The sequence below is a fragment of the Mus musculus genome, chromosome 1 (assembly GCF_000001635.26).
Source record: "Mus musculus strain C57BL/6J chromosome 1, GRCm38.p6 C57BL/6J".
Lineage (NCBI taxonomy): Eukaryota > Metazoa > Chordata > Mammalia > Rodentia > Muridae > Mus > Mus musculus.
In genome coordinates this window covers 12,885,808-12,900,801 of record NC_000067.6, presented here as the reverse complement: position 1 = coordinate 12,900,801, position 14,994 = coordinate 12,885,808, and the positions used below count along the sequence as shown (strand labels likewise).

Here is a 14,994-nt window from a genome sequence, read left to right as displayed (position 1 = left end):
TATGAACATAGTGGAGCATGTGTTCTTATTATCAGTTGGAACTTCTTCTGGGTATATGCCCAGGAGTGGTATTGCGGGATCCTCCGGTAGTACTATGTCCAATTTTCTGAGGAACCGCCAGACTGACTTCCAGAGTGGTTGTACAAGCTTGCAATCCCACCAGCAGTGGGAGGAGTGTTCCTGTTTCTCCACATCCTTGCCAGCATCTGCTGTCACCTGAATTTTTGATCTTAGCCATTCTGACTGGTGTGAGGTGGAATCTCAAGGTTGTTTTGATTTGCATTTCCCTGATGATTAAGGATGCTGTGCATTTTTTCAGGTGCTTCTCAGCCATTCGGTATTCCTCAGTTGAGAATTCTTTGTTTAGCTCTGAACCCCATTTTTTTTTTTTTTTGCCTTACAGAAGATTTGCAATTTTATGAGGTCCCATTTGTCACTTCTTGATATTACAGCACAAGCCATTGCTGTTCTGTTTAGGAATTTTCCCCCTGTGTCCATATCTTCGAGGCTTTTCCCCACTTTCTCCTCTATTAATGTCAGTGTCTCTGGTCTTATATCAGAGAGGTCTTTGATCCACTTAGACTTGAGCTTTGTACAAGCAGATAAGAATGGATCAATTTGCAGTCTTCTGCATGATGTTGTAGAAGAATGTGCCAGCACCATTTGTTGAAAATGCTGTCTTTTTTTCCACTGGTTGGTTTTACCTCCCTTGTCAAAGATCAAGTGGCCATAGGTGTGTGGATTCATTTCTGGGTCTTCAATTCTATTCCATTGATCTGCCTGTCTGTCACTGTACCAGTACCATGCAGTTTTTAGCACAATTGCTATGTAGTACAGCTTGAGGTCAGGCATGGTGATTCCACCAGAGGTTCTTTTATCCTTGAGAAGAGTTTTTGCTATCCTAGGTTTTTTGTTATTCCAGATGAATTTGCAAATTGCTCCTTCTAATTCGTTGAAGAATTGAGTTGGAATTTTGATGGGGATTGCATTGAATCTGTAGATTGCTTTTGGCAAGATAGCCATTTTTACAATGTTGATCCTGCCAATCCATGAGCATGGGAGATCTTTCCATCTTCTGAGATCTTCTTTAATTTCTTTCTTCAGAGACTTGAAGCTTTTATCATACAGATCTTTCACTTCCTTAGTTAGAGTCACGCCGAGATATTTTATATTATTTGTGACTATTGAGAAGGGTGTTGTTTCCCTAATTTCTTTCTCAGCCTGTTTGTTCTTTGTGTAGAGAAAGGCCATTGACTTGTTTGAGTTAATTTTATATCCAGCTACTGCACTGAAGCTGTTTATCAGGTTTAGGAGTTCTCTGGTGGAATTTTTGGGGTCACTTATATATACTATCATATCATCTGCAAATAGTGATATTTTGATTTCTTCATTTCCAATTTGTATCCCCTTGATGTCTTTTTGTTGTCGAATTGCTGTGGCTAGAACTTCAAGTATTATATTGAATAGGAAGGGAGAAAATGGGCAGCCCTGTCTAGTCCCTGATTTTAATGGAATTGCCTCGAGTTTCTCTCCATTTAATTTGATGTTGGCTACTGGTTTGCTGTAGATTATGTTTAGGTATGGGCCTTGAATTCCTGATATTTCCAAAACTTTTATCATGAAGGGGTGTTGGATTTTGTCAAATGCTTTCTCAGCATCTAACGAGATGATCATGTGGTTTTTGTCTTTGAGTTTGTTTATGTATTATATTATGTTGATGGATTTCCATATATTGAACCATCCCTACATCCCTGGGATGAAGCCTACTTGATCATGATGAATGATCATTTTGATGTGTTCATGGATTTGGTTGGCAAGAATTTTATTGAGTATTTTTGCATCAATGTTCATAAGAGAGAATAGTCTTAAGTTCTCTTTCTTTGTTTGGTCTTTGTGTGGTTTAGGTATAAGTGTAATTGTGGCTTCATAGAACAAATTGGGTAGTTTTCCTTCTATTTCTATTTTGTGGAATCGTTTGAAGAGTAGTGGTTTTAGGTCTTCTATAAAGGTCTGATAGAATTCTCCATTAAACCCCTCTGATCCTGGGCTTTTTTGGTTGGGAGTCTATTAATGACTGCTTCTATTACTTTAGGGGTTATGGGAGTGTTTAGATGGTTTATCTGATCCTGTTTTAACTTTGGCACCTTGTATCTGTCTAGAAAATCGTTCATTTCATCCAGATTTTCCAATTTAGTTGAGTGTATACTTTTCTAGTAGGATCTGATGTTTTGTTTTTTTTTTTTTTTTGCATTTCCACGATTTCTGTTGTTATGTTTTCCTTTTCATTTCTGATTTTATTTATTTGGATACCCTCTCTTTGCCCTCTGGTTAGTCTCGCTAAGGGTTTATCGATCTTGTTGATTTTTTTCAAAGAATTAGCTCCTCATTTTGTTGATTCTTTGTATAGTTCTTTTTATTTTTATTTGGTTGATTTCAGCCCTGAGTTTGATTATTTCCTGTACTCTACACCTTTTGGGTGTATTTGCTTGTTTTTGTTCTAGAGCTTTCAGGTGTGCATTCAAGCTGCTAAGTGTAAGCTCTCTCCAGTTTCCTTTTTGAGGCACTTAGAGCTATGAATTTTTCCTCTTTCCACTGCTTTCATTGTGTGCCATATGTTTTAGTATGGTGTGTCTTCACTTTCATTAAATTCTAAAAAGTCTTTAAATTGTTTCAGCTTTCATGGGTATGTGCGTTTTCTGTTGTTTTTGTTGGAATCTAATACCAGCCTTTGGTCATGGTGATCTGATAGGAGGCATGGGATTACTTCAATCTTCTTGTAGCTGTTGAAGTCTGTTTTGTGACCAATTATATGGTCAATTTTGGAGAAGGTACCATGTAGTGCTGAGAGGAAGGTATATTCTTTTGCCTTAGGATAAAATGTTCTATAAATATTTGCCATATTTACTTGGTTTGTAACTTCTGTTAGTTTCACTGTGTCTCTGTTTAATTTCTGTTTCCATGATCTGTCCATTGCTGAGAGTGGGATGTTGAAGTCTCCTGCTATTATTGTGTGGCGTGCATTGTGTACTTTAAGCTTTAGTAAAGTTTCTTTTATGAATGTGAGTGCTCTTGCATTTGGAGCATAGATTTTCAGAATTGAGTGTTCATCTTGGTAGATCTTTCCTTTGTCCAGTATGAAGTGTCCTTTCTTATCTTTTTTGATAGCTTTAGTTTGAAAATCAATATTATTAATTAAAAAATGGCTACTCCAACTTTTTTCTTGGGACCATTTGCTTGGAGAACTTTTTCCCAGCCTTTTACTTTGAGGTAGTGTCTGTCTTTGTCACTGAGGTGGGTTTCCTGTATGCAGCAAAATGTTGGGTCCTGTTTACATAACCAGTCTATGTCTTTTTATTGGGGAATTGAGTCCATTGATGTTAAGAGATATTAAGGAAAAGTGACTGTTACTTCCTTTTATTTTTGTTGTTAGAGGTGGAATTATGTTTGTGTGGCTACCTTCTTTTAGGTTTGTTGAAAGGTTACTTTCTTGCTTTATCTAGGGTGTAGTTTCCCTCCTTGTGTTCACGTTTTCCATCTATTATCCTTTGTAGGGCTGGATTTATGGTAAGATATTGTATAAATTTGGTTTTGTCATGTAATATCTTTTTTTCTCTGTCTATGGTAGTTTTGCTACCATATACTGTATGGGCTGGCATATGTTCTCCTATAGTCTGTATGACATCTGCCCAGGATCTTCTAGCTTTCACAGTCTCTGGTGAGAAGTCTGGTATAATTCTGATAGGACTGCCTTTATATTTTATTTGACCTTCTTCCCTTACTGCTTTTAATATTATTTCTTCATTTTGTGCATTTTATGTTTTGACTATCATGTCAAGGGAGGAACTTCTTTTCTGGTTCAGTCTCCAAATGGAGTCCTGTAGGTTTTTTGTTTGTTCATGGGCATCTCTTTCTTCAGGTTAGTGGAGTTTTCTTCTATACTTTTGTTAAAGATATTTACTTGCCCTTTAAGCTGGGAATCTTCACTCTCTTCTAAACCTATTATTCTTAGGTTTGTTCTTCTCTTTGTGTCATGGATTTCCTGGATGTTTTGGGTTAGGAGCTTTTTGCATTTTGCATTTTCTTTGACTGTTGTGTCAATGTTTTCTATGTTATCTTCTGCACCTGAGATTCTCTTTTCTATCTCTTGTATTCTGTTGGTGATTCTTGCATCTATGACTCTTGATTTCTTTCCTAGGTATTTTAACTCCAGGGTTGTCTACCTTTGTGATTTCTTTATTGTTTCTATTTCTATTTTTAGGTCTTGGATGATTTTGTTCATTTTCTTCGCCTGTTTGGTTATGTTTTCTTGTAATTCTTTAAGGGATTTTTGTGTTTCATCTTTGAGGGCTTCTAGCTGTTTACCTGTGTTCTCCTGTATTTCTTTAAGAGAGTTATTCATGTCCTTCTTAGAATCCTCTATCATAATCACGAAAAGTGATTTTAGATTGGAGTCTTGCTTTTCTGGTGTTATGATGTATCCAGGACTTGCTATTGTGGGAGAATTGGGTTCTGATGGTGCCAAATAACCTTGGTTTCTGTTGCTTATGTTCTTATGCTTGACTCCTGCCATCTGATTATCTGTAGTGCTACCTGCCTTCAGTATATCTGATTGGAGCCTGTCCTTCCTGTAAACCTCATTGTGTCAGAACTCCTCAGAGTCCAGTTGTATCTAATCCCATAATTCTGTGATCTTTTCATCCTGACATTCTGGGTGTGTCAGAGTTCCTGGGAGTCAAGCTGCCTCTGTGATCCTGAGAACCTGGTGTGACCAAGCTCCTGGGATTCTGGGTGTGTTAGATTACCTGGGAATTGAGCCTCTTCTGGGTGATGTGAGACTGGCTGTGGAGTTCATGCCCAAGGTAAACAGTTGCAGATCTGAAGGAACCCGAGCCACTGGTTGGGTGGGGTCCTGCATCCCTGAACCTGCTGGTCACAGTTACTCCCGGTAGTGTTGGAACAGATGTTGTGTCCCACTCACCCCTGATCTTACTGGGACATTTTCACTATGGCCACTATATGATGGAGAGAAAAAGGAATGTGTGTGTGTGTGTCTTTAATTAGGGCAATAATCTTGTTCAGGTGGTGTCCACTTACCTAATGCCAACACTTTAGGGGTTAGGATGCTAACAAATGAATTTAGGGAGACATGAGCATCAGGCAATGGCAGTAACCATAGCCCACTTTATGGAATAGAGCATGCAGTACCCCCTCTGTCCTGAACAGCTCATTGCCAAGCTATCTTGGCTTTTATGGTAACTCCTCTTCCTTTATTCTCATGTTACCATGTGTGCATCCTAGGACATGACAGCTTAGTTCTGGTTCTTGACAAGGGTGTGAATGTGTGCATATTTTGTTGCATTCCTTTTCTTGGGTAGTCCTTATGAGAGTTGTTCACGTTACATATGGTTACAGATCTTCCTTTGTATTATTCTAGTAGTAGTAGTAGTAGTAGTAGTAGTAGTAGTAGTAGTAATAATAATAATAATAATAATAATAATAATAATAATAATAAATACCTTGGATTAGGAATATTCCTCATACTCCGTGTCTGTGATGGGATATTTGGTTTATTTTCAGTTGGAGACTAACAGAATGGTTAGTATATACCATGACTTTCTTCGGAGGGTATAAATCTGGGATGGAACTACCTGTCACAGGGTGTGTTGTACCAGGTAATGATAAACTGCTTCTCAAAGTTGGTCCTAGTGTCCTCTACTGCTGAGAGTTTCCAGCATTTTAATCAACATTTTGATCAACATGTGACATTTCCAAACTTCAAAATGTTTACCTTCTGACTTGGTATGTGGTAGAACGCCACAGTGGTTTGAACCTGTGCTTCTCGCTCAGTAATGAAGGGATGCCTTCTCATGTGCACAGGACTTTGGATGTTCTCTTCAGTGAGAGGCCAATTTAAATTTTGTTCACCTTTTTCATGAATTGTTTGTCCTTATATTACTGCTTTGTAAAGGTATTTGCTGCATCTTGTGGATTTGAATCCTTTGTCAATGTTTGTTGGAAGTAGTATACTGTAAAATTACACACTCAGTATTTATGAATTAATTCTGATTCTTTACCTTAGTAGTGATAAGCAGAAGGAGACAGAACAACTAGAAGAGAAAATAACAGTGGACAGTCGAGGCTAGTACAAATTAACCCTCTTTTCCTCTTCTTCCAAGGTGTCATCATTGTCCCCAGTGCCGGTGTTGGTATTGTCCTGGGAGGCTACATCATAAAAAAACTGAAGCTTGGTGCAAGAGAATCTGCAAAGCTAGCCATGATCTGCAGCGGGGTTTCTCTGCTGTGCTTCTCCACCCTGTTCATTGTTGGCTGTGAAAGCATTAATCTAGGAGGCATAAACATCCCTTACACAACGGGGTAAGTGCCTCTTAGGGGCATCATCCACTCTGCATACATGGGACCGTCTCTCCCTCCCACCCACTCTATGTTCTCTGTCTCTGGCACTGGAGCTCACACACCTGGAGGGTGGAGGCCAGATGGTGTCATCTTTGTCTGTGTTCCTTTTGGTCCTCACAGAGTGACCCCCAGGACATTTTAACTACAGGAGATGAGGAAAAGATGCTTATTGTATTAATTAAAATGTTTTTAAAGTGTGCTGTACACAATGGGTAGAGAGGTAGTTCAGTCAGTACACCAGGAACTAACTTGGATCCCTAGAAGCCATGTGGATATGCCGGATGCAGCGGTACACACTTGTAGTTCCTGTGCTGGGGAGCTGGATTTGAGAAGACGCCTGTGGCTGGCCAGCAGCTAGTCTAGTCACATCTGTGGGCCCCAGGATAATGCAAGTCTATTTCAAAAATCACAATACAAAGTTTCTGAAGAGCAGCACCTGAGCACTTGTGTGTACACATCTGTACACACATGTACTCACGTGCACATGCAAATGTGCATACATGCACCCACATGAATCTGCACCCCCACCAAAACCCATCAAATTTATGCAATACAATCCACTATGGAAAGTCTTGAGTGCTCCATTTACCTACTTCTTCCTTCCTTTCCAAACTAAGCTAAATAATACTTTTTTCTTACATTTAGTGTTTTTTCATATAGTACATTTTCCTTATGCTTTTCCTCCCCCAACCCCTTTCAGACCCTTCCTACTCAGCCAAATTCATGTACTTGCTCTTAAAAAAATCAAAACAAGCAAACAGTAAGACAAAAATCTCATACAAAACAAAAACCATGGGGTTAGTTTTATGGTGTCCAGCTGCTCCCGAGCGTGCTGCTGCCCTGGACTGTGCCTGATAGATCTGGAGCGACTTCACAGAGGAGAATGGAGTTCCCTCTCCCAGCAGGTAGAAATTGCACATAGCTTCTTGGTTAGGGATGGTAGTTTATGTCCACTCCCTTTTCTTGGTACTGTGATTTTATCAGTTTGAACCTGTGCAGGGTTTGTGCATTCCATAAGTTTCTGTGAGGCCATAGGTGTGTCAGCCCTGCTGTGTTGGAAAGGTGCTATTTACTTGGATTAATCCATCAACTCTTTTGCCTCCTTTTCTACATAGATCCCAGAACCTTGAGGGGAGGGTTTGGTGAAGACATCTCATCGTGGATTGAGTGCTCCAAAATCTCTCACTCTCTGCATACTGTTCATTTGAGGGTCTCTGTGTGGATTGCCATTTATTTCAAGAAGAAATTTCTCTGCTGAGGGTTGACCCAAATACTGATCAATGAGTATAGCAATATATCATTTGGAATAATTTTATTGTGCTTTTCCTTTAGTAGAGTAGTAGTAGTAAGTTTTCCCTTAGGCCCATGATCTATCTAGTGTCAGGTTCCTGGGCAGTTTAGCAATGTCAGGAACGGGTTCCATCTCATGGAGTGGGCCTTAAAATCCAATTCTATTTTGTTTATTTTACATTTTTAAAAATTTATTTTTGTTTTTGTATGAGAGCTCTGTCTGCATGTATCTCTGTATGGCTGAAGAGGTTATCAGATATCATTATCACATAACCAAAGTGAAGAGCTGCCATATAGTTGTTGGGAATTGAACTCAGGACTTCTAGAAGAACAGCAAGTGCTCTTAGCCACTGAGTCAACTCTCTAGCCCTGAATCTAATTTTTCGAAGTGGTTGATTACTTTCATAACATCTGTGCCACTATTGCAGCAGAGGATGTTGCAGGTAGATTGCTGGTTTAGGTCATAGGGTTTATTAATGATTACTTTTTTCCTCTGGTAGCATGCAGAGTTCCTTCCAACAGCATGAACACTAGTCAGCAGGAGTGAAGCTTGTAGGTGGGCACCAACTAGGTCTTCCCACACTTGATATATAAGTAAGTGCTGTCTTCAGCAATAGGGCTGTCAGGTCATGGAGACCAATAGCCTTGACAATAGCCTGTGATGTTTGAGGAAGGATCACTCAACAGATATAACTGTAACTGGAGATCTTACTAGGTGGCATAGGTGTTTAGTTGGGGCATTGTGTACCTCATTATATGGTGATTTCATTTAAATTCTTACATTTATGTACATATTTTAGGGAGCATCTACAGTAGATGACTTCTAGTGTTTTTTTTTTTTTTTCAAAAGACCTTTGGTGCTAGTTGCCCTCCTCCATATTTCCCATATTTCCTCTTTAACTCATCCTCCAACCCGCTCATTATTTAATCCTTCTAGTTTAGTTTCTTACTTATCTTTTAGTAATTTATATTGTTTTCTCCTTCCTTTCCTTTCCTTTCCTTTCCTTTCCTTTCCTTTCCTTTCCTTTCCTTTCCTTTCCTTTCCTTTCCTTTCCTTTCCCTTCCCTTCCCTTCCCTTCCCTTCCCTTCCCTTCCCTTCCCTTCCCTTCCCTTCCCTTCCCTTCCCTTCTTTCCTTTCCTTTCCTTTCCTTTCCTTTCCTTTCCTTTCCTTTCCTTTCCTTTCCTTTCCTTTCCTTCTCTTCTTCTCCTTCTTTCTCCTGCCCCTTCTTGAGACAAGGTCTCACTAAGTAGCACTGCTTGGCCTATAACTCATTTGTAAATGAGGATGGCCTCAAACTCACAAAGACCCTCTCTTTGCCTCTGCCTTCCAACTGTTAGACTATAGGTGTCTGGCTAATTCAGTTTTGTGTATCTTTCCAAAATTTCTTTATATATAACACTAAGAATATCTGCTTTGATTAAAAAAAAACTGTTTTATACTTAAATTATAGCATTTGACAGTTGCTTATCTGAGCTTTGTTATTATGTACCAATATGTTTGGATATTTCTATACCATTAGTAAAAATATGGAACATAGCCAGCTCTTAACTCAGAATATGAGAAACATTCTTCTATGTGGCTTATATATATTACTAACGTGTGAGAACCCACAATATTGTTATATAAATACTAATATCCTGAATTTATAGTTGACCAATCATTTGTTCAGTTTTAGCCATGTCACTTTCTCACCAAGACTTTTCCTCTTCACTTTGGGTTCATTATTCCTTCTCATTTCTCCATAGCATTAAACACAACTGAAGCTATTTTGTTTAATTCCTTTTTGATTACCTTCTTTACCTAGGTCCTTGAGATAAGCTCTTTTGTTGTCTACACAATAGCTGTGACTCTCATATATAAAACAATGCACGAAAATTTGTTGCATGGATGGATGGATGGATGGATGGATGGATGGATGGATGTATAGATGGATGGTTGAGTGGTTGGGTGAATAGCTGGGAGGTTGGATGGTAGAGGTGAATAGCTGGATATCTCCAAAGGATTTTGTTCATTTGTTATTCTGCCCACTTAATGAGCCCTTTTAATTAAACACATCTTTCCCCACTTTAACTTAAGAAATATTTCTCATACTATACCTGTATTTTTTTTTTTTTGCTTCTGTCTTAGTCACAGCTCTGTTGCTGTGAAGAGATAACATGACCAAGCGACTATTATAAGAGAAAGCATTAACTCGGATTTACTTACAGTTTCAGATATTTAGTCCATTATCATGGTGGCAGGAAGGATGTCTATATTCTCTCAGGCACTGGAGCAGGAGCTGAGAACTACATTTTGATTGATAGGCAGAGACAGACTCTGGGCTTGGCATGGGCTTTTGAAACCTCAAAGTCCACCCCCAGGGACACTTCTTCCAATAAGACCATACCTTTTAATCCTTCTAATCTTTTCAAATCATTCCATGTCCTGGTGACTAAGCATTTACATGTATAAGCTTAGGGGTCCAATTCTTATTCAAACCTTCACATTCCATTGCCCCATAGGCTTATAGCAATATTATAATGAAAAAAATGTATTCAGTGTAACAGCAAAGGTCCCCACAGTCTATTGCAGTATTGACACTTTAAAATTCCAAAGTTTAGAGTCTCTTCTGTGACTCATGGCAATCTCTTATCTGTAATTCCCTGTAAAATCAAAATAAAAAAGCAGACACATACTTCCAACATTCAGTGGTACAGGATATACATTAGCCTTTTAAAAGGAAGGAAAAGAAGCATAATGTGGAACTATTGGACCAAAGCAAGATTGAAAACCAGCAGGGCAAATTCCAAATTCTACATCTCCATGACTGATGTCAAATAATTCTTCAGATATCTAACTATTTTAGCTTTGTTGCCTATAACATACACCTCTCTCTTGGACTGCCTCCACATCCAGTCTGCTGCTTTCCTTGGCAAGCATCACATATCTCTGGCATTTCCAACATCTTGGCATCTCCAGTACAATCTAGGCTTCACCTCCATGGCTTTATGGAATAGCTTGTCTGGGCCTCTATGCAGAGACACCTCTGTCACATGTCTGCTCTCAGCAGCTTTCCTTAGCCCTGGGGGAGATTCCACAATCCCTTTCTTGTATCCTTGACTCTAAAGCCAGAACCATATGATTCTGCTGCTTGCTGGGACTAGAATTTAGCGTCTTTGTTCAATTACATTTGTATCAGTTTTCTATTATTTCTTCACTATTCAAACTTTAATTTCTTTTCATAAGCTAGAAGCATAGCTGGGTGGGGTCTTTCTCTGAGGTCACATCCCTTAAATCCATTTAGCATCAAGCTTTTCTTTAAACTTTTTATCTTCTTGAGCACTGGAATTTTGTCTTCCACATTACATTTCCTGATGTTCTTTTTTTTTCTCCTCAAACTCTACATTTTGCATTTTTCCATGCTCAGCTTGTTCCTTTTCATTATAGATCTGCATAAGAGTGACCACTAATAACCATAGGACAGAATCAATATTAGGCTGTCTTGAAATTTCTGCCAATGTCATTAATCCAAAACTCTTTAATTTAGCTTCAGACAGATTTCTTTTTTTGTGGAGGGGAGAGGTGAGACAAGGGCAAAAAGCAGCCACAATTTCTCTAAAATATCACAAGAATGGTCATAGGCTACTGTAGCTGCTTGTATTATGAATGCTAATTATGTTCCCCCCAAAACTGCTTACCTTAGAGTGTCTGCAGATAGCTTCTGGAAGCCTGCCCTCTGTTGGTAAAGATACCAACAGCCAATAGTTGGGGAGGACAGGCAGAGGTGGGATTTTAGGATTCCGAAGGCTTGAAACAGGGAGGAAAAAGAAGGAGGAGTTCTTTCATAGCAGGAGAGTGTAGAGAAGGGAGATGCCGTGCTTGAGAAAAGTGCAGGACAGAGAGGCATGGCCACCATGGGAAAGCACAGCCCAGAGGATGCCCAACTTGTTCCAGGGCAGCCGAGATAGAATTAGATAACTCAGGATTAACTTCATGGAGGCTGGGCAGTAGCCCAGCTATTTTGCTGTTTAAGGCATTATAAAATATAAAGAGTATGTGTGTGTCTTTCATTCAAGAACCTAAAGCATTGAGATGGCTAACCCACTGCTGGGATTTATTAATTATTTAATTCTACAGGCCACTTACTAATATTCATCCTCTCTTGAGCTGGGCCATTATAATCTACACTGTTTTCAGGACCACTGTCTTTCATGATTCTACTAGGATTGCCTCGAAAATCCTGCTTGAAATGTTCAACTGCTTTTTTGGTCCAAATTCATAAAGCTTCCTTATTCCTACAACAGATATGGTAATGCAAGTCACAGCAATACCCCATGGTACCAACTTCTGTCTTAGTTACTGTTCTATTGCTGTAAAGAGACACTATGACCAACCAGCTATTATAAGAGAAAGCACTTAATTGGGGGATTGCTTATAGTTTCAAAGTTTTAGTTTGTTATCATCATGGTGGTGGCATGCAGGCAGACACTGGAGCAATAGCTGAGAACTCCATCTTGACCCATAAATAGATAAAGAGAGACTCTGCTCTTAGCATGGGGTTAAAGCCTCAAAGCCCTCCCCAAGTGACACACTTCCTCCAACAAGGCCACACCTCTTAATCCTTCTAATTCTTTCAAATGAATTTTTATTTGAATTTGCATTCAAATAAATAAGGCTATGGTGGCTATTCTTATTCAAACCTCCACAGCCTCCTCATTTTTCCTGTGACTTCCAAGGCAGTTGTTATTCTTCTGTTAGAACTTATGGAATGGGTTTTTCGGTGTTAACTTACTCTGCCATAACTCATAATTTTGTACATTTTGCTCTGAGAGCTTTTTTTTCAAAAGCCATGTTTTAAATTCTTTATATAATTTTTAAAACTTTGAGGATTATTTTTTCTTGTTGACTCTTGATTGTTCCCCTTTTATAGGATCCTGGTATTTTAGAGAGTAAGGTCTCCTTAGATCTCTTGCAATTAGGACGTTTTTCTCTACTTCTTTGCCTTACATCTTACCGTTTGGATTTAAAGGTTTGTTCCCCCACCACCACCCCATTTACTGACAATAATCTTTCCAGACTGACAGCACTCAGGCTAGCATCTCTCAGGGCATGCCTGTATCCTTTGCCATCCTCAATACAGGAATGAAAGGGTTAGTCTTGGTGGTCAGCAACTAGAGGAGTTTAGTTTCTTACAGCTTTTCTCACAGATTTCTGATGATTTTGTGGGCTCTGAATTGGAGCTGGTGGTAAGAACAGAGATGAGAGTGGAAGGAACCACTCATGGCTTATCTCCCTCAGTGGGGTCCATTGTGTTCTCCACAGATCATTTTGCCCAGCACTTCTGATGACAATCTTTGACAACGAGCTCATGGCTGTCTGCTTGCCACTGTTGTGAAGCTTGCTGCTAGTTTTTCTATTTCTTCAATAGTACACGATTTTATTCCTTTTTCCTCTAATCCATGATTATTTCAAATGTATTTTTAGAAGATCTGGAAGCCAGACTCTGTATCTTACCTGCTTTGGAATTATAGGTCCCCTCAAGTTTTCTAGAATCCTTGCTTGATACCACTGTGTCCTGCCAACCCCAAATCAATTGCTTCTTAGTCCGCTAGCATTGCCAGGGGAAATTATATAATTGTGCTGATTGACTCTATAACAAATTTATGAGTTTCAACCTTAGCAGGCCTTCATCTTCGCCGAACAATCCATTTTATTAGTCACAGTCAGCTTTCTTCCCCAAATTTATAATGATGGTTTCTTTTATTTCTTTTCTTTTTTTCTTTTTCTTTTTTTTTTTGTTTTTTGTTTGTTTTATTTTTTTGCTCTTTGCTTTGCAATCCCTTACCTCAAGTCTTTTAAATCTTACCGTAGTTTTGTTTTTCTTAGTGGGCAACCAGCTCTGTGTTAGTGAGAAAGTGAGGTTTCTAACCCGATGCCCCCCCCCCCCCCGCCACCTTCCCACCTAAGCCATCTTGTCTAAAACAGTATTATTTTTAAAGGACAGTGTTAACTTCATTGTTTTTTAGTTGTGTGACCCTCCCACCACATACTATACACACTAACAGTCTGCTATTGCTGTGTCTTGGCTATCTTCTGTGTATAACTGATGAAAAATCTCAACATGCTAAGAAGTTAAAATAACACAGAGGGGAGAAATGGGGTGCTACCTCCTCCAACATGCATCCTGCAGCTTAGCTATTGTCAAACAAATGCTAATTGTCTTTATTATGAAGATTATTTAAGAATCACTTTTCCTTTCATGGAGTTGGACTTAGGGTGTGTTTCTTTCTTGTCCCGGTTCTCTTTCCTTGAGATTATGCGAAGCAACTCCATTCATTCTAGAATGCAAGCAGATGCCACACCTCTGCCTTTGCACAGGAATGTTGCTCAGTTGTGAACGTCATTAGATCTCCATGTAAATATGCATCTTAAAGCGGAGTGGTGGTGGCACACACCTTAAATCCCTGCACTCAGGAGGCAGAGGATCTCTGAGTTCCAGGTCAGCCTGGTCTACAGAGTGAGCTCTAGAATAACCAGAGCTATACCGAAAAACATTGTCTTGAAAAGCCAAAAGCCAAAACCCAACCAAACAAACATGCCTCTTAAGTACACCTCATCTGACTAGGACCACTTGAGAAGGATCATCCTATCTCGGAGTGTTGGGTACTGCAGCAGGGACCCAGGTGTCCTGGTACTTTGCAAACTGATTTTAGTGACATTTGTGGATTAGCAAAAGAAATCATCAGTTTTCATGGATAACTCCTCTGGATTTCCACCTGTTTCTAGGAAGATACTCCAAGAATGGATTAGAATGGACAGTTTTGAACGGCAGGGCCTCTTTGGCATACCACTTTCAAAGTGTAGGTAAAGTGAGATCCTCATTGCCTTCACTGGATTTTCTTCCTCAGTATACAAGCTGCTCAATGACATGTGGCTGCCTACCTTATTAACTTTAACTTTCTACCTGTTATTAACTTATACTTCTTCCTTTTTCAAAGATAGGATTTCTCTGTGTAGCCCTGGCTGGTCTGGAACTTACTCTGTAGACCAGGCTGACCATGAACTCACAGAGATCTGCTCTCCTCTGACTACACAGTGCTAGGATTAAAGAGGTGGGACCAGTCCGCATTGTAATGTTTTATCTTATAAAGTCAGTAAAGAGATAATGAGGGAGAGGAGGCTTAACATTTTAAATGATCTGCTGAGGGTATAACCCATATCATATGTCCAATAACCAGCACCCCTCAGGTTCGGCAGTTAGATCTGTTAAAGCGCTCCACCCATAATCAAGTAAAAGTAAAACGAAAGGA

At 39.3% G+C, this 14,994-nt stretch overlaps 1 protein-coding gene across 9 annotated transcripts in view; it reads left to right on the top strand.

Moving 5' to 3' along the window:
* Positions 1 to 14,994, top strand: part of Slco5a1 (solute carrier organic anion transporter family, member 5A1) — a 126,248-nt gene that overhangs the window by 91,995 nt on the left and 19,259 nt on the right. For all 9 annotated transcript variants that reach the window (XM_011238380.3, XM_030253982.1, XM_006495518.4 and 6 more), the window contains one exon: positions 6,177 to 6,375. In XM_011238380.3, coding sequence (XP_011236682.1) covers positions 6,177 to 6,375 — 199 coding nt within the window. The remainder of the gene's footprint in view (positions 1 to 6,176; positions 6,376 to 14,994) is intronic.